The sequence below is a fragment of the Elephas maximus genome, chromosome 10 (assembly GCF_024166365.1).
Source record: "Elephas maximus indicus isolate mEleMax1 chromosome 10, mEleMax1 primary haplotype, whole genome shotgun sequence".
In the NCBI taxonomy this organism is placed as follows: Eukaryota; Metazoa; Chordata; class Mammalia; order Proboscidea; family Elephantidae; genus Elephas; species Elephas maximus.
In genome coordinates, this window is record NC_064828.1 from 6,683,633 (window position 1) to 6,707,731 (window position 24,099).

The following is a 24,099-nucleotide window of genomic DNA, read 5'->3' on the forward strand; positions in this document are numbered from 1 at the left end:
CATGTGGTTTTTGTCTTTTGTTTCATTCATATGGTGGATTACATTAATGGTTTTTCTAATATTAAACCAACCTTGCATACCTCGTATAAATCCCACTTGGTCGTGGTGGATTATTTTTTTGATATGTTGTTGAATTCTATGGGCTAGAATTTTGTTGAGGATTTTTGCATCTATGTTCATGAGGGATATAGGTCTGTAATTTTCATTTTTTGTGGTGTCTTCACCTGGTTTTGGTATCAGGGATATGGTGGCTTCATACAATGAGTTAGGTAGTATTCCGTCATTTTCTATGCTTTGAAATACCTTTAGTAGTAGTGGTGTTAACTCTTCTCTGGAAGTTTGGTAGAACTCTGCAATGAAGCCGTCCGGGCCAGGGCTTTTTTTTGTTGGGAGTTTTTTTTTTTAATAACTTTTATTAAGCTTCAAGTGAACGTTTACAAATCCAATCAGTCTGTCACATATAAGTTTACATACATCTCACTCCCTACTCCCACTTGCTCTCCCCCTCTTGAGTCAGCCCTTTCAGTCTCTCCTTTCTTGACAATTTTGCCCGCTTCCCTCTCTCTCTATCCTCCCATCCCCCCTCCAGACAAGAGTTGCCAACACAATCTCAAGTGTCCACCTGATATAATTAGCTCACTCTTCATCAGCGTCTCTCTCCCACCCGCTGACCAGTCCCCTTCATGTCTGATGAGTTTCTTCGGGGATGGTTCCTGTCCTGTGTCAACAGAAGGTCTGGGGAGCATGGCCACCGGGATTCCTCCAGTCTCAGTCAGACCATTAAGTTTGGTCTTTTTATGAGAATTTGGGGTCTGCATCCCACTGATCTCCTGCTCCCTCAGGGGTCCTCTGCTGTGCTCCCTGTCAGGGCAGTCATCGATTGTGGCCGGGCACCAACTAGTTCTTCTGGTCTCAGGATGATGTAGGTCTCTGGTTCATGTGGCCCTTTCTGTCTCTTGGGCTCTTAGTTGTCGTGTGGCCTTGGTGTTCTTCATTTTCTTTTGCTTTTTTCCAGGTGGGTTGAGACCAATTGATGCATCTTAGATGGCCGCTTGTTAGCATTTAAGACCCCAGACGCCACATTTCAAAGTGGGATGCAGAATGATTTCATAATAGAATTATTTTGCCAATTGACTTAGAAGTCCCCGCAAACCATGTTCCCCAGACCCCCGCACTTGCTCCGCTGACGTTTGAAGCATTCATTTTATCCCGGAAACTTCTTTGCTTTTGATCCAGTCCAATTGAGCTGACCTTCCATGTATTGAGTGTTGTCTTTCCCTTCACCTAAAGCAGTTCTTATCTACTGATTAATCAATAAAAAACCCTCTCCCACCCTCCCTTCCTCTCCCCCTCGTAACCACAAAAGTATGTGTTCTTCTCAGGTTTACTATTTCTCAAGATCTTATAATAGTGGTCTTATACAATATTTGTCCTTTTGCCTCTGACTCATTTCGCTCAGCATAATGCCTTCCAGGTTCCTCCATGTTATGAAATGTTTCAGAGGTTCGTCACTGTTCTTTTTCGATGCGTAGTATTCCATTGTGTGAATATACCACAATTTATTTACCCATTCATCCGTTGATGGACACCTTGGTTGCTTCCAACTTTTTGCTATTGTAAACAGAGCTGCAATAAACATGGGTGTGCATATACCTGTTTGTGTGAAGGCTCTTGTATCTCTAGGGTATATTCCGAGGAGTGGGATTTCTGGGTTGTATGGTAGTTCTATTTCTAACTGTTTAAGATAACGCCAGATAGATTTCCAAAGTGGTTGTACCATTTTACATTCCCACCAGCAGTGTATGAGAGTTCCAGTCTCTCCGCAGCCTCTCCAACATTTATTATTTTGTGTTTTTTGGATTCATGCCAGCCTTGCTGGTGTGAGATGGAATCTCATCGTAGTTTTAATTTGCATTTCTCTAATGGCTAATGATCGAGAGCATTTTCTCATGTATCTGTTGGCTGCCTGAATATCTTCTTTAGTGAAATGTGTGTTCATATCCTTTGCCCACTTTTTGATTGGGTTGTTTGTCTTTTTGTGGTTGAGTTTTGACAGAATCATGTAGATTTTAGAGATCAGGCACTGGTCGGAGATGTCATAGCTGAAAATTCTTTCCCAGTCTGTAGGTGGTCTTTTTACTCTTTTGGAGAAGTCTTTAGATGAGCATAGGTGTTTGATTTTTAGGAGCTCCCAGTTATCGGGTTTCTCTTCATCATTTCTGGTAATGTTTTGTATTCTGTTTATACCTTGTATTAGGGCTCCTAGGGTTGTCCCAATTTTTTCTTCCATGATCTTTATCGTTTTAGTCTTTATGTTTAGGTCTTTGATCCACTTGGAGTTAGTTTTTGTGCATGGTGTGAGGTATGGGTCCTGTTTCATTTTTTTGCAAAGGGATATCCAGTTATGCCAGCACCATTTGTTAAAAAGGCTATCTTTTCCCCAGTTAATTGACACTGGTCCTTTGTCAAATATCAGCTGCTCATACATGGATGGATCTATGTCTGGGTTCTCAATTCTGTTCCATTGGTGTATGTGTCTGTTGTTGTACCAATACCAGGCTGTTTTGACTACTGTGGCTGTATGATAGGTTCTGAAGTCAGGTAAGGTGAGGCCTCCCACTTTCTTCTTATTTTTCAGTAGTGCTTTGCTTATCCGGGGCTTCTTTCCCTTCCATATGAAATTGGTGATTTGTTTCTCTATCCCCTTAAAATATGACATTGGAATTTGGATCGGAAGTGCGTTAAATGTATAGATGGCTTTTGGTAGAATAGACATTTTTACTATGTTAAGTCTTCCTATCCATGAGCAGGGTATGTTTTTCCACTTAAGTATGTCCTTTTGAATTTCTTTGTAGTAGAGCTTTGTAGTTTTCTTTGTATAGGTGTTTTACATCCTTGGTAAGATTTATTCCTAAGTATCTTATCTTCTTGGGGGCTACTGTGAATGGTATTGATTTGGTTATTTCCTCTTCGGTGTTCTTTTTGTTGATGTAGAGGAATCCAAGTGATTTTTGTATGTTTATTTTATAACCTGAGACTCTGCCAAACTCTTCTATTAGTTTCAGTAGTTTTCTGGAGGATTCCTTAGGGTTTTCTGTGTATATAATCATGTCATCTGCAAATAGTGATACCTTTACTTCTTCCTTGCCAATCCGGATACCTTTTATTTCTTTGTCTAGCCTAATTGCCCTGGCTAAGACTTCCAACACGATGTTAAATAAGAGCGGTGATAAAGGGCATCCTTGTCTGGTTCCCGTTCTCAAGGGAAATGCTTTCAGGTTCTCTCCATTTAGAGTGATATTGGCTGTTGGCTTTGCATAGATGCCCTTTATTATGTTGAGGAATTTTCCTTCAATTCCTATTTTGGTAAGAGTTTTTATCATAAATGGGTGTTGGACTTTGTCAAATGCCTTTTCTGCATCAATTGATAAGATCATGTGGTTTTTGTCTTTTGTTTTATTTATGTGATGGATTACATTAATGGTTTTTCTGATATTAAACCAGCCTTGCATACCTGGTATAAATCCCACTTGATCAGGGTGAATTATTTTTTTGATGTGTTGTTGGATTCTATTGGCTAGAATTTTGTTGAGGATTTTTGCATCAATGTTCATGAGGGATATAGGTCTATAATTTTCTTTTTTTGTAATGTCTTTACCTGGTTTTGGTATCAGGGAGATGGTGGCTTCATAGAATGAGCTGGGTAGTATTCCGTCATTTTCTATGCTTTGGAATACCTTCAGAAGTAGTGGTGTTAACTCTTCTCTGAAAGTTTGGTAGAACTCTGCAGTGAAGCCGTCCGGGCCAGGGTTTTTTTTTGTTGGGAGTTTTTTGATTACCGTTTCAATCTCTTTTTTTGTTATGGGTCTATTTAGTTGTTCAACTTCTGAATGTGTTAGTTTAGGTAGGTAGTGTTTTTCCAGGAATTCATCCATTTCTTCTAGGTTTTGAAATTTGTTAGAGTACAATTTTTCATAATAATCTGAAATGATTCTTTTAATTTCATTTGGTTCTGTTGTGATGTGGTCCTTCTCATTTCTTATTCGGGTTATTTGTTTCCTTTCCTGTATTTCTTTAGTCAGTCTAGCCAATGGTTTATCAATTTTGTTAATTTTTTCAAAGAACCAGCTTTTGGCTTTGTTAATTCTTTCAATTGTTTTTCTGTTCTCTAATTCATTTAGTTCAGCTCTAATTTTTATTATTTGTTTTCTTCTGGTGCGTGATAGATTCTTTTGTTGCTCACTTTCTACTTGTTCAAGTTGTAGGGACAGTTCTCTGATTTTGGCTTATTCTTCTTTAAGTATGTGTGCATTTATCGATATAAATTGACCTCTGAGCACTGCTTTTGCTGTGTCCCAGAGGTTTTGATAGGAAGTATTTTCATTCTCGTTGCATTCTATGAATTTCTTTATTCCCTCCTTAATGTCTTCTATAACCCAGTCTTTTTTGAGCAGGGTATTGTTCAGTTTCCAAGTATTTGATTTCTTTTCCCTGATTTTTCTGTTATTGATTTCCACTTTTATGGCCTTGTGGTCTGAGAAGATGCTTTGTAATATTTTGATGTTTTGGATTCTGCAAAGGTTTGTTTTATGACCTAATATGTGGTCTATTCTAGAGAATGTTCCATTTGTGCTAGAAAAAAAAGTATACTTTGTAGCTGTTGGGTGGAGTGTTCTGTATAAGTCTATGAGGTGAATTTGGTTGATTGTAGCAATTAGGTCTTCTGTGTCTCTATTGAGCTTCTTACTGGAAGTCCTGTCCTTCTCCGAAAGTGGTGTGTTGAAGTCTCGTAGTATAATTGTGGAGGTGTCTATCTCACTTTTCAGTTCTGTTAAAGTTTGTTTTATGTATCTTGCAGCGCTGTCATTGGGTGCATAAATATTTAATATGGTTATATCTTCCTGGTCAATTATCCGTTTAATCATTAGGTAGTGTCCTTCTTTATCCTTTGTGGTGGATTTAACTTTAAAGTCTATTTTGTCAGAAATTAATATTGCTACTCCTGATCTTTTTTGGTAGTTGTTTGCTTGATATACTTTTTTCCATCCTTTGAGTTTTAGTTTGTTTGAGTCTCTAAGTCTAAGGTGTGTCTCTTGTAGGCAGCATATAGACAGATCGTGTTTCTTTATCCATTCTGCCACTCTCTGTCTCTTTATTGGTGCATTTAGTCCATTTACATTCAGCGTAATTATAGATAAGTAAGTGTTCTTGACAATTTCATTTTTCCACTTACTTTTTTGTGCTGAGATGTTTTTCTTTGTAAATTGTGTGTTCCTCATTTTCATAGTAGTTGAATTTATGTGTGCTAAGTCGTTATGTTTCCTTAGTTTTTATTTTGAGTTATGAAATTGTTAGACCTCTTTGTGGTTACCTTAATATTTACCCCCGTTTTCCTAAGTAAAAACCTAACTTGTATTGCCCCATATCGTCTTGTTTTCCTCTCCATATGGCAGTTCTGTGCCTCCTGCATTTAGTCCCTCTTTTTGATTATTGTGATCTTTTACATATTGACTTCAACGATTCCCTGTTTTGAGCATTTTTTTCTTTTTAAAATTAATCTTAATTTGTTTTTGTGATTCCGTATTTGAGTTGATATCAGGATGTTCTGTTCTGTGACCTTGAGTTGTGCTGGTATCTGATATTAGTGATTTTCTGACCAAACAATTTCCTTTAGTATTTCTTGTAGCTTTGGTTTGGTTTTCGCAAATTCTCTAAGCTTGTGTTTATCTGTAAATATTTTAATTTCACTTTCATATTTGAGAGAGAGTTTTGCTGGATATATGATCCTTGGCTGGCAGTTTTTCTCCTTCAGTGCTCTATATATGTCATCCTGTTGCCTTCTTGACTGCATGGTTTCTGCTGAGTAGTCTGAACTTACTGATTCTCCTTTGTAGGAGACCTTTCTTTTATCCCTGGCTGCTTTTAAAATTTTCTCTTTATCTTTGATTTTGGCAAGTTTGATGATAATATGCCTTGGTGATTTTCTTTTTGGATCAGTCTTATATGGGGTTCGATGAGTATCTTGGATAGATATCCTTTCGTCTTTCATGTCAGGGAAGTTTTCTGCCAACAGATCTTCAACTATTCTTTCTGTATTTTGTGTTATCCCTCCCTGTTCTGGAACTCCAATCACACGCAAGTTATTCTTGATAGAGTCCCACATGATTCTTAGGGTTTCTTCTTTTTTTTTTAATTCTTTTATCTGATTTTTTTCCAGCTATATTGTTGTCAATTCCCTTATCCTCTAGGTCTCTCACTCTGCATTCCAATTCCTCGATTCTGCTCCTCTGACTTCCTATTGAGTTGTCTAATTCTGTAATTTTACTGTTAATGTTTTGGATTTCTGAATGCTGTCTCTCTATGGATTCTTGCAGCTTATTAATTTTTCCAGTATGTTCTTGAATAATCTTTTTGAGTTCTTCAACTGCTGTAGCAGTGTGTTCCTTAGCTTTTTCTGTGGAAGAAAAAAAAAATTTTTTTTTTTTCTGTAGATTGCCTTATTTCATTTCTGAGGTCATCCCTGATGTCTTGAAGCGTTCTGTAAATTAGTTTTTTATATTCTGCATCTTGCAATTCCAGGATTGTGTCTTCATTTGGGGAAGATTTTGATTCTTCAATTTGGGGAGTTGTAGAAGCAATCATGGTCTGCTTCTTTATGTGGTTTGAGATTGACTGCTGTCTCTGAGCCATCTATAAGATATTGTAGTGATTTATTTTATGTTTGCTCACTGAGTCTTATCTTGTTTTGTTTTCTTTCAATATACGTAGATGGGCTACTAGATTTCGCTGTCTTGATTGTTGTAGCCCTTGAATCACTTATGTCCTATTACCAGCTGGTTAGGGCTGTTACCAGATATATAAGCCTAAGAGACCATTCACTATTCTTGAGTAGAATCTGATTTTGGGTCACCAGTGTGTGATGCACCTTATCACCTATCCAGCTAGAGGAGTAGTGGTGATAGTTGTGTGCACCGGATTCTAGTAGCAGCAGGGGGTCACACTCCAGGGGGGGTAGGATGCTGACAGGCTTCTCCCAAGTGCCAGTGAGGTAGGTGTGTCTCTATTCCTAAAGCACTTTGGTGGGTGGGCTCTGTAGCTGTACCTTAGGCACCCAATGCAAGTAGCTCTACAGATTGGTAGGTGTCACCATCTTCAGACCCCTAAGGCAGGAGGCTAGGTGGTCTGGGGGGAGCTTCAGCCCTCAGTACCCCGTTGTGGGTCAGTGAGGGCTCTGTTTAATACGCAGAGATATCAGACCTGGGAAACTTGTCTTTCCGGTAATCCACTAAAACAGTCATATCCCTATCAGAATTGCCTTTGCATTATAGTAGCCACCTTGTTCCCTGTAGGGATGAAAGCCAAAGACTGTGCATCTCATATGCTTGGCTGGAGCTGGTTCTGTATTTTTAGTCCAATTTTGGGAAGTCAGGGAAGGATTTTTGGTCCCTGGGTTTTTTGTAGCTGCTCTTCTCAGGCCAGGAGAATGGGTTAGGAAAAGACCAAAAAAAAAAAAAAAAACTGCAGAGCACTTCACTCTCTGGCTCAGGATATTCCAGTGTTAATGAAGCCGCCTGGGAAGGGGAGGGAAGGGATCAGATAGATAGGAGAGTGTAGCACCCTGGAATATAGACAAAGTTACTTATCTTGCTTGGTGATGACTGTTTTATCTGAGATTCCCGAGGGGTGTGTAGCCTGCGTGCGTTGGCTGGGTCAAGATTGCCTCCGAGGGTCAGGCCCGCGTCCTGTTCTTGTGCTGTCTCAGAAGCCGTGGTCAGTTCCTCTGCTCCCAGTCCAAAGCCCAGCGCCAAGGTTCCCTGGCTGGGACGCCACACTCCAGGCTCCAAAACCAGTCGCTGCCTCCTGGTGACTTCTCCTGTCAGCCGCGTCGCTGCGCTGTCTGCGTGCACTGGTTGGGCTTTCCCCGAGGTCACTTCTGGGGGCTAGGGCTGTGTCCCGTGTTTGCGCCGTCTCAGGATGATGTGCTCAGCTCCCCTGCGCCCAGTCCAAAGCCCGGCGCCAAGGTTTTCTGACTGGGGCGCTGGCTCCAGGCTCCGAAAACAGTCGCTGGTTCCCCACAGTTGCTCGTTCTCAGTCTGTGTCCCTCTGGTCAACTCTTTAGATCTGTGTTTGATGGCCAGGGTTCGTAGATTGTCATGTCTGTGATCGATTCACTTGTTTTTCTGAGTCTTTCCTGCAAGAGGGATCCGAGGTAGTTTCTACCTAGTCAGCCATCTTGGCCCCCTATTTCTAGCGTTTTAAGGAAGTGCCAAATCAACTTCCAAACTGGTTTTACCACTTTACATTCCCATCAGCAGTGTATAAGTGTTCCAATCTCTCCACAGCCTCTCCAACATTTATTATTTTGTGTTTTTTCGACTAATACCAGCCTTGTTGGAGTGAGAAGAAATCTCATTGTAGTTTTGATCTGCATTTCTGTAATGGCTAATGATGGTGAGCATTTCCTCATGTATCTGTTAGCTACCTGAATGTCTTCTTTAGTGAAGTGTCCGTTCATATCTTTTGCCCATTTTTTAATTGGGTTATTTGTCTTTTTGTAGTTGAGTTTTTGCAGTATTGTGTAGATTTTAGAGATCAGGCGCTGATCGGAAATGTCATAGCTAAAAACTTTTTCCCGGTCTGTAGGTAATCTTTTTACTCTTTTGGTGAAGTCTTTGGATTAGCATAGGCATTGGATTTTTAGGAGTTCCCAGTTATCTAGTTTTTCTTCTGCATTGTTAGTAATGTTTTGTATACTGTTTATGCCATGTATTAGGGCTCCTAACGTTGTCCTTATTTTTTCTTCCATGATCTTTATCGTTTTAAATTTTATATTTAGGTCTTTGATCCATTTTGAGCTCGTTTTTGTGCATGGTGTGAGGTGTGAGTCCTGTTTCATTTTTTGTGGTTGGATATCCAGTTATGCCAGGACCATTTGTTAAAAAGTCTGTCTTTTCCCCATTTAACTGTTTTGGGGCCTTTGTCAAATATCAACTGCTTATATGTGAATGGATTTATGCCTGGATTCTCAATTCTGTTCCATTGGTCCATGTATCTGTTGTTGTACCAGTACCAGGCTGTTTTGAGTACTCTGGTGGTATAATAGGTTAAGTAGAGGTTCTTGAACATAGGACAGAACAGCCTGTTTTAGTAGTTTTTAATGAAGTATAAATACCAGAAACCAAAATGAACAGAATCCTGAAGTATTGATATTATACTAATATCTTCAACATCAAGTATGTACATCAGTTTCATTAAAATGGTTTAGTTAAATTATACAAAGTCAATTTGAAAACACTGTTTTAACTTTTAATGTGAAGGCTTACCTTTTTATATATTAACACTGTATGTTGCAAGCAGGTAGCTTGCATTTGTCAATGGTATATGAGAACATAAACATTAATTTTTCCTGGGAACCTTACTGTGACCTTACTTTTAATAAAAAAGATACTCTGTCTTTTGTTGTTGTAATCAAGTTGATTCTGACTCATGTCTTTCAAGGTACTTCCGGGTGGGTTTGAACTGCTGACCTTTTGCACCACCCAGGAACGCCCTGTCTTTTGTACCACTACTTAATACAGACATTTTAGCAAGCTTATGGAAGAGGGTGCTGTAGTGTTCCTCACAGAGGCTGATAGGGAGCAAGCGCTGATAGGGGAAGAGGTAGATTTTTAGCTGTCACGAACACAGGATGAGTGAAGGAGAGACTGTCCTTTCAGAAGTACTTGCTGTGTGGAAGGTGCTGTGCCAGGCTCTGGAATAGAGACAGAAGACGCCTCCCCCAGGGGCTTCTGTTTTGTCTAGGGATAGAAAGACACGCTTATAGGCAGCTAAGCACTGGGTGCTGAGTGGTGCACTTGATGTACAAAGGAGGGGCTTACTACCTCTGTGCTTTACGTGTCATACAGCTAAACACAAATATGCCAGTCTCCCGAAGAGTTGCTCTGCAGCAGATTTTAGAAGTTATGTATTTTAACAATGGGATTCTATTTTAAGAACAGTGAGACAGAATGTTTCCTAGCACATGCTAGGCACTGAATGACAGCTATTAATATTTAATGGATGATGATTATTAAATTATTGTTATTTAATGGATTATTTGGTAGCTATTATTATTAATAATTATTTAATATGTGACTTGTTAAAATATATCATTGATCACATTTTATATTAATACACTTTTAATTTGTTGCATACTTTGTAAAAAATTCTTGATCCTCATCCCAATCTTGTGAAAAATGTAGGATCTATTATCTCTTTTAGAGTTGGGCAAAGTGGAGCTCAGAGAGGTGAACTCCTTTGCCCACGAAGACAGAGACAATTAGTGGTAGAATTGTTATTTGAATGCTAAAACCTCAGGTGCCAGGCCCTGTTTCTGAAGTTCATATTTACGTGAAAGTGTGAAGCCTTTTTGCCTTAAACCTCATTCTGCTGATGTGTGTGATTTTTGAGGATTAAAGATTTAGTTCGTGCTAAAAAAGAGATTTTTTTTCCTCCATTATTACTTTGTTTATTCCCCAATCAGCTTGAGAATCGAGTAATAAATTTACCATACACGTATTTATCTTTTCAAATAGACTTACTTCATCATGATGTCTATTAAAATATATTCTGCTAATTTTGTCTTTTCTGTTTATTTAGCACTTGTAACCAAAATCTTATAGAAACTAAAAGCATATTCCTGTAGATATTAATTAAACCCACAACAGCAGATCGTTATTGTAGTAAAAAGAATGTCGGACGCATTCAGCTGAGAGTGGGGGGTGACTGTGCAGAACGGAAGTGCAGAGTGAGTAGTCACAGAGGGCCAGCGAAAAGTCATCTAATGAAGTACAGAGTAAGGGAGAAAAGTGTTTAACTTGTAGTCATTCCACCCACTAGCATTCAAATAGATGATAATTTTGCTTTGAGGAAAACTGAAAACATTTATTGTCAGATCAAATTTAAAGGAGATATAGGAGAGAGAGGAGCGCTGTACCTTTCCTCTGGTGGACTGTGACTCTTAGAATAAGAAGCAGCAGTGGTTTCCTCAGAGCTGAGAATTTTAGTTCTTTGTTGACTGGTGCTGCTTTCAAATCACTAACCCAGATGTCAGTGGCTCCAAGCTTATATTACCAACTACCACCTCCCTTAAGCTACCACCTCCCTTAAGCGACCGCCTAGTAAATTTATAAGGGTTTAGCCTCAATAGTCTACTTTATATTCATGGAATTTGAGTAGCTAAATCACTATGCAGCTTGCAGACAGCTTCCTCTTTCTAGTATTATAGTTGGCTGCTAAGTTCAAATAATAAACATTTAACAAGTGGAATGCTTTTTCTCTTTGGTCTTCTCAGCAGGCTTCATAACGGACTACAGTTTATTTGGCTTTAGGGGAACTGACTTCCACAGAGCTCAGTAGTAAGCCTTATGCCTTGTCACCACCGCTGGCATTTTCCCTTCTGAGGACAGAAGAGAAAATTATTTTACTAAGCACTTTCTCTGCTCTCTGACCTGGCTCCCGGCAGGAGCATAGGATGTGCTATTTCAGCGATCGGCATTCAGTAAGAAAAGAAATAGGGATGCATAATTTGTTAACTGAGCAAAGTGAACGTTCTGCTCTGAGTTACTTTATCACATCTCAAACTGTGGGAAGGTGCGTTGTTCTTTTATACTTCTTGAATAAATGTTGTTGTTAGGTGCCATCCAGACAGTTCTGACTCATAGCAACCCCAAAACGAAACAACAGAATGAAACACTGCCTGGTCCTGCACCATCCTCACAGTGGTTCCTGTGTTTGAGCCCATTGTTGCAGTCACTGTCTCAGTCCACCTCATTGAGGGTCTTCCTCTTTTTTGCTGACCCTCTACTTTACCAAGCATGATGTCCTTCTCCAGGGACTGGTCCCTCCTGATAACATGTCCAAAGTATGCGAGACGAAGTCTCTCCATCCTCACTTCTAAGGAGCATTCTGGCTGTACTTCTTCCAAGGCAGATTTGTTTGTTCTTTTGGCAGTCCATGGTATATTCAATATTTTTCACCAACACTGGAATTCGAAGTCATCAATTCTCCTTTGGTCTTCCTTGTTCATTGTCCAGCTTTCACATGCATATGAGGCACTTGAAAATACCATGGCTTGGGTCAGGCACACCTTAGTCCTTTGCTTTTTATCACTTTAAAGAGGCCTTTTGCAGTGAATTTGCCAAATGCAATACATTTTTTGATTTCTTGACTGCTGTCTCCATGGGCATCAATTTTGAATCCAAATAAAATGAAATCCTTGACAACTTCACTCTTTTCTCCATTCGTCATGATGTTGCTTATTGGCCCAGTTGTGAGGATTTTTGTTTTCTCTTATGTTAAGGTTTAATCCATACTGAAGGAAACCAATAAGCTAACAGTAAGACCTTTAGCTTAGACTTTAGAAATGAGGAAAAGTAGCCTGTTTTGCCCCAGCTGCTCCATCCTCCCATAAAGGTTACAGCCTTGGAAACCCTGTGGGGCAGTTCTGCGTTGTCCTACAGGGTCACTATGAGCCAGAATTGACTCTGCTGCAATGGTTTTTGCTCACCTCCTGGCTTCAGACAAGCGCCAATCTACTTTCTGTCTCATGTTGATTGTGGAGGGCTGACAGGTCCAAACTATGCAGTTCAGATGACAGGCTGACTATTCCATCAGTTTTGTGTCCCAAAATTTATATGTCAGGTGACAGGGAAAAGATTCCTGCAGTCTTGTGTCACAAAATCCATAGGTCTGGTGATGGGAAGAGTAAAGAGTGAAGGAGTTCTGGCAAGGTGTATATTTACGGTCTAGATTCTGCCTCCTTTTTTTTTTCAGAGGCAGAATATACCCTAAGGAAAACTTCCTTTTTGCTCTAAAGGCCTTGAACTGATTGGATGAGGCCTACCTACACCGCGGAGAGTAATCTGCTTTGTTTGAGGCGAACTGCTTTAATCACATGTAACTGCTTCAATACAGCTTCTAGATTATTGTTTTGACCCAACAGCTGGGTGCCATAATCTAGCCAAGTTGACCCATAAAATTAACCATTACAAGTTGTAAATGTTCTTTATATATTCTTGATACAAATCTCTTGTGAGATATATGATTTGCCAATATTTTATTCCATTTTGTGGGTTGTCTTTTCACTCTCATGATGCTGTCCTTTGAAGCACAAAAGTTTTTAATTTTGATGAAATCTCATTTATCTATTTGCACTTATGTCACTTGTTCTTTTGGTGTAGTATCCAAGAAACAATTGCTTAACCGAAGGTCACAAAGGTTTACTCCTATGTTTTCTTCTAAGAGTTTTATGGTTTTAGCTCTTACATTTAGGTCTGTGGTTCATTTTGGACTAATTTTTGTATATGGTGTGAGGTAGGGATCCAAATTCATTCCTTTGTGTGTGAATACTTAGTTGTCCCAGTACCATTTGTTGAAAAGATATTCTTTCCCCATTGAATTTTCTTGGCACCCTTGTTGAAAATCAATTGACCGTCAATATGAGGTTTATTTCTGGACTCTCAGTTCTGCTCCATTGATCTGATATGCCTGTCCTTGTTACAATACTTCACTGTCTTGATTATTGTAGCTTTGTAGTTGGTTTGAAATTGGGAAGTGGAAATCTTCCAACTTTGTTCTATACTTCCGGTACTGTGGTGGCTATCCTGGGTTTGTTGTGTTTCCGTATGCATTTTAGAATCGGCAAAGAAGCCACCTGAGATTTTGATATGGATTGCATTGCATCTGTAGATCAATTTGAGGAACATTGCCACCTTACTAATGTTAAGTCCTCTGATCCCTGAATGTGAGATGTCTTTCCATTTATTTAGATCTTTAATTTCTTTTTGCAGTGTTTTGTAGTTTTCAGTGTACAAGTGTTGTATTTCTTAAGTTTATTCCTAGGTACTTGTCTTAGTCATCTAGTGCTGCTGTAACAGAAATAATCAAAAGTGGATGGCTTTAAAAAACTGAAGTTTATTCTCTCACAGTCTAGTAGGCTAGAAGTCCAAATTCAGGGTGTCAGCTCGAGGGGAAGGCTTTCTCTGTCAGCTCTGGAGGAAGGTCCTTGTCATCAGTCTTCCTCTGGACTAGCAGGAGCTTCTTCATGCAGGAATCTCAAGTCCAAAGGACATACTCTGTTCCCAGTGCCGCTTTCTTGGTGGTATGAGGTTCTCCCATCTCTCTGCTTGCTTCTATCTCAAAAGAGATTGGCTCAAGACATGATCCAATCTTGTAGATTGAGTTCTGCCTCACTAACATGACTGCAGCCTATCCCACCTCATTAACATCACAGAGGTAGGATTTCCAACACATAGGAAAATCACATCAGATGACAAAATGGTGGACTATCATACAATATTGGGACTCATGGCCTAGCCAAATTGATACACATATTTTTGGGGGACACAATTCAATCCATGATAGTATTTCATTCTTTTTGCTGGATTATTTTCTTAATTTCATTTTTGGATTATTTATATTTATAATCTAGAACCTCAAGCAGCTAAAGCAAAAGGAAAAAGTGAAATAAAACTGCTGAACAGAAGATTTCAAAGAGTGGTTTGAGAAGACAAAGTATTATAATGACATGTGCAAAGACCTGGAGATAGAAAACCAAAAGGGAAGAACACACTCAGCAATTCTCAAGCTGCAAGAATTGAAGAAAAAATTCAAGCCTCGAGTTCCAATACTGAAGAATTCCATGGGGAAAATATTAAACCACGCAGGAAGCATCAAAAGAAGATGGAAGGAATACACAGAATCACTATACCAAAAAGAATTTGTCAACATTCAACCATTTCAGGAGGTAACATATGATCAGGAACTGATGATACTGAAGGAAGAAGTCCAAGCTACACTGAAGGCACTGGCAAGAAACAATGCTCCAGGAATTGACAGAATACCAATTGAGACGTTTCAACAAATGGATGCAGCCTTAGAAATGCTCACTCGTCTATGCCAAGAAGTTTGGAAGACAGCTACCTGGCCAACCAACTGGAAGAAATTCATATTTATGCTCTTCCCAAGAAAAGTGATCCACCTGAAAGCGGAAATTATCAAACAATATCATTAATATCACATGCAAGCAAAATTTTGTTGAAGATCATTCAAAAGTGGCTGCAGCAGTACATCAACTGCCAAAAATTCAAGCTGAATTTAGAAGAGGACGTGGAACCAGCGATATCATTGCTGATATCAGATGGATCCTGGCTGGAAGCAGAAAATACCAGAAAGATGTTTACCTGTGTTTTATTGACTATGCTAAGGCATTTGACTGTGGGTCATAACAAACTGGACAAATAAGCCACATTGTGATAAACAGAGAAAAGATTGAGGTTGTCAAGAATTTCATTTTACTTGGATCCATAATCAACACCCATAGAAGTAGCAGTCTGGAATCAAAAGACGCATTGCATTGGGTATATCAGCTGCAGGAGATCTCTTTAAAGTGTTAAGAAGTAAAGATGTCACCCTGAGGACTAATTTGCGCCTCACCTAAGCCATGGTGTTTTCCATCACCTCATATGCATGCAAAAGCTGGACAATGAATAAGGAAGACCGAAGAAGAATTGACGCCTTTGAATTGTGGTGTTGGCAAAGAGTATTGAATACACCGTGGACTGCCAGAAGGACAAACAAATCTGTCTGGGAAGAAGCACAACCAGAATACTCCTTGGAAGCAAGGATGGCAAGACTTCGTCTCATATAATTTGGACTTGTTGTCAGGAGGATCAGTCCCTGGAGAAGGACATCATGCTTGGTAAAGTGTAGAGGGTCAGTGGAAAAGAGGAAGACCCTCAATGAGATGGGTTGACACAGTGGCTGCAACAGTGGGCTCAAGCACAGCAACAGTTGTGAGGATTGTGCAGGTCTGGATGGTGTTTCATTCTGTTGTGTGTAGGGTCGCTGTGAGTCGGAACCAACTCCACAGCACCTAACAGCAACAGCATTTAGAAATATAATTGGTCTGGTATCCTGCTACATTGCTGAATTCACTTATTGGTTCAAATCGTTTTTTTAGTGAATTCTTCAGGGTTTTTTATATATGAGGTCATGCTATCTGCAGATAGAGAGAGTTCTTTCATTCCAGTCTGAATGCCTTCTATTTCTTTTTCTTGCTCAATTGCTCTGGCTACAATACCAGAATAATGTTGTTTAGAAGTTTAGAAGTGGTAAGATTGGACATACTTGTCTTGTACCCGATATTAGAGGAAAGCATTCGGTCTTTTTCCATTAAGTATGATGTTACTTATAGGTTCTTTTTCATTCAACATTTTATTGGCAAGATTCATGTAGCATGTTGCTATAGCTCATTCATTTTCATGTCAATGTGTATGTGTATGTGTGTGTGTGTATCTTTTTGTATGAATATATCACAGTTTATTTTGTACTCTGTTGTTCATAGATTCTTAGCTTGCTTCTTGGTGCCATGTGCAGGCATTTCTGTTGAATGTATCCCTAGAAGTGGAATTGCTTGTAGTATGTATGTTTAATAGACGGTGCCAAGCTGCTTTCCAAAGTGATTGTGCCAGTTTACGCCCCACCAAAAGAGTGTGAAAGTTCATGTTGCTCCGTTTTCTTCTCAACACGATGTTGTCAGTCTTCTGTTTTTAGCCGTTTTCTGTGTAGTGATACTGCATTTTCTGGATCGTTACTGAGGTTGAGCTTCTTTTGAAAAAATATGCCTATTATGTTTATTGGCTGCTTGTTTGTGTGTGTATTTTATATGTAAGGGGTTTGCCTTTTCACTCACTTAATATGTCTTTTAATGAACACAAGTTCCTGACTTCAGTTTAGTAAAGTATTTCTGTCTTCATAGTTACTGCTTGTTGTGTTCCATCTAAGAAACATTTCCTTACCTTACCTTGGGGCCATGAAAATACTCTCCTGTGCTGTCTTCTAAAATCTGTATTTAGCCTTATACTTCAGTTTTACCATCTATTTAGAAGTGCTATTTTTGTTAGGGTTTTTCAGGTTATTCTAGCTTGTTTATTTTTCAGAAAGAACTTTGTAATTAACTTGTCCTACTCCAGGATAAAATTCCTCATAGTATTTTGATTACATTTGCATTAAATATATACAATCACCTAGAGAAGATTGAGTTGACATTTGTACAACATTGAACTTTTTTAACTGGAGAACTTAACATGTCTTTCCATTTGTTTAAATATGTTTTATGTTTTTCAAGAATGTTTTTAAAGTTTTCCACATTTAGGTTTTGCACACTTCTTGTTAAATTGATGCTTAATTATTTTAAACAGGGTGTTCTTTTCCCTTATTTTTTCTAACTGGCTATTGTTTGTATATATGATTTCTATACATTGTGTTATAACTTGTTGCTTTTCTCATTGATTGTAATAATTTTTTCATTATCTTTTGGGTTTCTCCTCTTCCTTTCCACTTATGCTCCAAATTGCTTTCTCTTCTATGGTTGCATTCCCAAAATAGAGGAGCTGTGTTTAGATACCAGTACTACAAATGCTCTTTTCCAAAGTGGCTGTACCCTTTCATATTACCAGTAGCAGTGTGTGAGAATTCCAGTTGTTGCACATCGTTGCCAAAGCTTGGTACCCTCAGTCTTTTGAATTAGAGCCATTCTAGTGCATGTGTAGGGTGTATCGTTGTGCTTTTAGTTTTATATTTACCTAATGACTAATGATGTTAAAGCGTCCCTGGGGGCATAAAACAGTTTGTGCTCAACTACTAACTTAAAGATTGGGGATTTGAACCTACCCAGTGGTGCCATGGAAGAAAGGCTTGGCAATCTGCTTTTGTAAAGATTACAGCCGAGAAAACCAATAGAGCAGTTCTCTGTAACACATGGGGTTGCCATGACTCAAAATTGACTCCTTGGCAGTGAGTTTGGTTTGTTTTTTTAATGATGTTAAGCATTTTTTGATGTGCTTTGTTTTCTCTTTTTTCTAATGTACACATTTGCCATTTGTACATATTGATTGATGAAGTGTTTATTGAAATCCTTTGCCTATTTTTTTTTTTTAACGGAGTTCTTTGTCTTATTGTTGAATTATGAGAGCTCTTTACATATTCCAAGACAGAAGCCCTTTGTTTCATATGTGTGCTACAAACATTTTCCTCCGGTCTCTGGTTGCCTTTTCCTTTTCTGAATCATGTCTTTTGAAGAGCTCACAAAAGAAATTTTGTGAATTCCGATTTATCAGTTTTCTCTATTACAGTTCGTGGTTCTTATGTTTTATTATTTCTTTTTTCCTGAAACAAGGTCACAAAATTTTTTCTTATTTTTTTCTTGAAGTTTGATAGTTCTAGCCCATACATTTCAGCCTGATTCATTATGAGTTAATTTCTGAGTATGCTGTAAAGTAAGTTGTTCATTTTTTTCCTCAGTGATGTCCTGTTAATCTAACACCATTTGTCAGAAAAGCTTTTCGTTCTTCATTGAATTGTCTTGGAATCTTTGTTGATAATCAATTGACCATATATCTATGATGTATTTCTGTACTCTCCATTCTGTTCCATTGATCTATATGTACTCTACTACCTGTTGTCTAATGATTGGAAATTGTTGTTTCATACATTTTATCAGTTTCTTGTTGTTTTAAGACAAGAAGATTAATCACGGCATCAAGTATTGCCCTTATGGGGCCAAATTAGCCTCAGACTAAAGTTTGTGCTAAGCCTGATCTGGATTTCAAATAATGGAATGAGAATTTCTGCCTCTTGCCATGATGGAGTAACAAGGGCCAGATTTACCTTCCCAGCCCCATTCCTTTCCTGCGGTTCTTTCCCTGGCCTCAAGGTAATTTCCTTATGAGCACTCCCAGATCTCTAGAGCTCTCTCCATATGCAGCTCTCTCTGGCCCAGGGTTTTCTCCCTCAAATTTTAGCATCTGATCTCCCCAAATCTGAACTCTTTCTCTGCTACTCCGTGAGGTTGCAAAGCTCTGTTTGGGTTTCCCTTCCCTGTGCTACGGATGGGGCAACCACAGGGCTTACCTTGTCTGTTTCCCTTCTCTTAGTATCCCTATTCTGAGCTGTTTGAATGATTGGGAACCATTGTTTCATGTATTTTATTTAGTTTCCTAGTTACTGAAGGCAGGAGGCTAAGTCTGGTCCTTGTTTTTCCATCGTGGCAAGAAGCAGAAATTCTCATCACGTTTTTGAAATTTATTGACGCTAACATTGGGTTGAAATTAAGCATGGTTTTATTTCTGTTATTTTTTTTTCCAGTTGCTCAGATATTCACCCAGTCTTGTGTTTTAATAAATTGAAAGAGATATATGAATTGTTTAGGATGGCTAGTATATACTCTTTTTTTTTCTTAATTTTTGTTTCTTTTGGAGTCATAAAAGGCATGCATATATCACCTGCAATTTATCAAAAACAAAAATGCAACAAGCCATGTTGAAGATCACAGAGCTGAGCTCCTTACAGTGAGGCAGCAGAACTGTGTAAGCCTGGAAATGGTCTTCCTGTGAATAAAGTTATTTCTGTATTAGGGGACATGGCAAAAGTACCTTTGTGTATGACAAAGCTTAAGATTGTTCTGAGATACTAATATAGTTGTACTAGGTCACAAAACATGGGTGTCACTATGGCTGGTAGCTTTTAAGGCACGCTAGGCTGTTAACCGAAAGGTTGGCAGTACGAACCCACCAGCTGCTCCACAGGAGAAAGATGAGGCAGTCTGCTTCTGAAAAGATTTACAGCCATGGAAACCCCATTGGGGCAGCTCTATTCTGTCCTATAGGGTAGCTATGAGCCAGAATTGACTCAGTGGCAGGGGGTTAGTAACTTTTAAGGAATAACCATGCGTGATTTCCTACTAAATTTAATCTTAAAAATTACAATTTCTCTATTAGCATTGTGCAGCAAGAAGACCCAAATGAAGAGCTTTCCAAAGAAGAAGTCATTCTGAAGCTGAAGGCTGAAGTACACCGCTTGCTGGGTAGCAACTCGGTGAAGCGCCGTCTGGTTTCCCAGCTGCAAAATGAACTCAAAGACTGTCATAAAAAGATTGAAGATCTCCAACAAGTGGAGAAGGTTGAGAAAAACATCGAGGTCGAGGTTTGTTGGGTTTGTAAGGTTAAAATGCTATTTTTAAAAAGTATTAAGATAATGTGTACATTTTACACATTTAAATTAAAACTTCAGCTTTCAGAGGTTCTTCTGCCTTTTTTAGAAGTAAGGTTCAAAGAAGGAAATGCCACTTAAAGGAATATATTTTCTGGTTAATCTCAGCACCTAGCAAATGAGATGTCAATTAGGTCAGGTTCCTTTATGACAGCACAAGGAAGCGTTCTACACAGCAAGGAACCTGTGTTTCTCCCGGTTTGGCCTGTACCAACAGTGCTGTAAAATCTAGTTCAAATAAAATCTCCACGGCAGAATCCTGTAGCACTTTGTCTGAAAGTTCTCTGACTCATGTTCCTATAACAAGAGTCGTTTTATATAAGTAAATTATGTTTGTAGAGGTACAGATGGGAGGGGCGCGGAATCTCAAGCTGAGATGTCAGAGTCACAGAATCAGAAAGCTGAAATCCATCATGAGGCTGGGAGGCTACAGAGTTAATCCTAAGGCAAGTTGATGCGAAAACACACAACTAATCAATTCAGAGGCAAATCGGGCTTGTTGCGTCGATTCCGGCTCATGACAACCCCACGTGTCACCGAGGAAAACTGCTCCAGAGGGTTTTCGTGGCTGTGATCTTTATGACAGCAGATGAGCAGGCCTTTCTTCCGTGGCACCGCTGGGTGGGTCTTAGCCGCCAACCTTTAGGTTCGCAGGCGGTTGTAAACCTCTTGCGCCACCCAGACGTTGACTAGTAAATAGGCCGAGGTAATCTCCACAAGATCGTGTTATCTGAGAGGTCCTCAGGGCTACCCTCCTTTAACCGCTGCCCTTTTCACCCTTCCGTATTTCACAAATCCCAGCCCATCCGTTCTCCCAATGGAAAATAATGCATCAAAGACCTGATAACTGTGGAGAGGAAAGGGAAAGATGAGTGTAGATGGTGTGTTCCTTTTCCTCCTGTACTGAGAGAACGCTTTACTTCCTGCTTCAGTACGTTTATCTACTGATTTCTTTAACTGGGAGCTGTGTTCACTAAAACAGTCCTTCTGTGATGCATATTATAATGGAATCCTAATTGTGGCTCATTTGTTTTGCAGAAATAACAGTGTGTTCTAAAGCTCTGTCAAGGCTGGTTTCCTTTCCTGAGTAACTGTGTTTGATGAGTACAACATTAATTTCAGTTTTAATAACCAAGTGAGAAGCCCCACTCCTCTTCTAGGGCTGAGTTAACATCTTAAATCAAACCGTCTTAATTGTTTCCATGTGTTTCTTAAAACAGGTGAGAACGACAGATTGTGTCTCTATTTGTGTGAGGAGATTGGAGTTGATTAATTTAAGCTTCATCAAAGCCCAAGATTTAGGAGAATAGGAACGCGATTTTGAGTCTGGTCCTTAACTCGTCTGGCTGCTTTCCTTGCTCTGTGATGCAGGTTCTGATGGCGTTTGCTGCACGGACGTGCCAGTCTGTGCGTGGCAGTTGATGGTGGGCATGTCTTGTGTTGTTTCTGTAGGCTTCCTCTACTTCTGCGGTCTGGTTGATCAGGAGATCAAATAAAGCCATCCCATAGCAGAGTACCCTTTTTGTCCAGCTGCTCTTTTGCCAAGGTGTTTTCTCAACTTCTACATCTAAACTCTGTTTTTTCACCCCTTCTTGCTTGTGTCTTTTCTGTTTCAGTTATTATATAGGGAATTCTTGGGAATATTGTCTTGATAATTTTCTGCATCTTTTCTCAGTAAATATTTGTTAAATTAATGCATTTATTGACCCACTTGCTAGATGGGGGAAGGGGGATGTAGTAACTAAAATGGTTTAAAAAAAAATACTCAAGCTCGTCGTCATAAAATTTAGCCCACGAACAACTTCAAGCTTTACCATTGCCTCTTATTTCTTACATCTTTTTTATTTAGTCTGTAAGTCAGAAGGCGTGGTTGGAAGGTATGCGGAGGAAGAGCAAATCAGTTAATTTAAGCATATGTGTATTTTTTGTTCTCTTGTTTTTTAAAGCTTTGCTGTACAAGGTTTTGTGGGATTCAGTGATGAAAGAAACAAAGGCCATTCCATGGAGGAACTTAGAATCTAGAGCAGTACTGTCCAGTAGAAATACGTGTAATTTAAATTTTCTAATAGTCCCGTTAAAATAAGAAGTAAAATCAATTTTTATAGTATGTTTTATTCAACCTAATATATGTAAAATATTCTCATTTGAACATGTAATCAATATAAAAATTCTTAATGAGGTTTTTTTTTTTTTTGGTACTAAGTCCTTGAAATTTGGCATGCATTTTACACTTACAGCACGTTTCATTTTGGACCAGACACATAACAAGCGCTCAACTGCCATGTGTGGCTAAGAGCTACCATGTTTAACAGCACAGATTATATACAGAGATGGGCGTCTATTTGTGTAATAAACCCATTGCTATCCAGTTGATTCCAACTCATAGTGACTCTATAGGACATAGTGGAAGTGCCCCATAGGATTTCCAAGGAGTGGCTGGTGGATTCAAACTGCCGACCTTTTTGTTATCAGCCATAGTTCTTAAACACTGCACCACCAGGGCTCCTGTGTAATAAGGGTGATAGTAATTATGAACAAAGAGCTATCAGAAGGAATAAATAACTTGGTGTCTTTGTTATCTAGTGCTGCTGTAACAAATACCACAAGTGGATGACTTTAACAAATAAATTTATTCTCTTACAGTTTAGGATGCTAGAAGTCCAAATTCAGGGCACTAGCTCTAGGGGAAGGTCCTTGTCTCCTTTCAACATCTGTGGGCCCAGCGTTCCTTGGAGATCTCTGTGTACCTTCACTTCAGTCATCCCCTGGGTCTAGGAGGTTCTCAGCATAGGGAATCCTGGGTCCACAGGATGCACTCTGTGCCTGGCTCTTTTCTCTTGGTGGTTGTGAAGTCGCTCTCTTCTCTCCTTTTGTCTCTTGTAAGATGAAAGGTGTGACTCAAGCAAGGGTGTAACTCAAGGAAGGTTGTGACTCGAATCACACCCTCTTGTAAGGCTGTGACTCAGGATATACCCCACACTGATCCTGAACATACAGAGGTGGCAATTTACAACACATCATAAAATGGAGGATAACTACATCAGATCACAAAATGGAGGAGAACCACACAATACTGGGAACCATGGCCTAGCCAAGTTGACACCTAATTTTGGGGACACAATTCAATCCATGACACTTGGGTTGGGGTGGGATGATAAGGTGACCTTAATGAAGCCATTTAGGAGAGGACGTTTGATCTCTGTCCTGAAGGACAAATTCAGGAGAGAAGGTAGAAAAGACATTTCAGCCATGATTAGTAGTATGTAAGTTGGTGTGACTACAGACTGGGTATGTCATTAGAAATCTGGATTATACAAGTTCACCCTTTCTGAAATCTTTAATGATGTCACAATTTTTACCAAAAATCATCATAGCTTGTATCCAATCCTGAGGTTAATGAATTGATTTTGTATTTCCCTGCTAGCTGTAGGGAAATATATTAAAAGAAATAATACATTGTTTCAAACTTCCCTTGACATCTTTTTAAAGAGCACTGGGTCATCAAAATCCTCCCCCTAAAGCCTCTCTAAGTAAAAATATTTACTGTGTAGTCTGTTTGCCATATTTCTTGTGGGAACATCTTAAAGATACTGATGTATTTATTGCTTTATATATATCTTGTAGTACCTTTTAGGAGCCCTGGTGCGAAGTGGTTAAGAGCTCAGTTGCTAACCAAAAGGTCAGCAGTTCTATCAGCCGCTCCTTGGAAACCCAATGGGGCAGTTCTGCTCTGCCCTTTAGGATCGCTATTAGTTGAAATCGACTTGACGGCAACGGGTTAGTTCAGTTTATGTTTATTTATATCCATCTAATAGTGCAATTGAAAATTACTACAGAGAGTTACAGGTTTTTGCTCTTATGTCACGTGAGTACTCATAGCAGGTTGTTTAAAGCTGAGTTCAGTCTACCTCAGGAACCTTATCTATAATGATAAAATTGTTTCTGTACAAAACCAGAAAATGTTGCTTTATGACATTTCCAGGGGAGTATGGGATGAAAATTGTAGTACTC

At 39.2% G+C, this 24,099-nt stretch overlaps 1 protein-coding gene across 8 annotated transcripts in view; it reads left to right on the plus strand.

The window, feature by feature from the left end:
* The window catches only part of CEP152 (centrosomal protein 152), a 143,236-nt gene that overhangs the window by 68,824 nt on the left and 50,313 nt on the right, over positions 1–24,099 (plus strand). For 6 of the 8 annotated variants that reach the window (XM_049898550.1, XM_049898552.1, XM_049898547.1 and 3 more), the window contains exon 13: positions 19,818–20,031. In XM_049898550.1, coding sequence (XP_049754507.1) covers positions 19,818–20,031 — 214 coding nt within the window. The remainder of the gene's footprint in view (positions 1–19,817; positions 20,032–24,099) is intronic. The other 2 variants (XM_049898551.1, XM_049898555.1) reach the window with 1 other exon arrangement.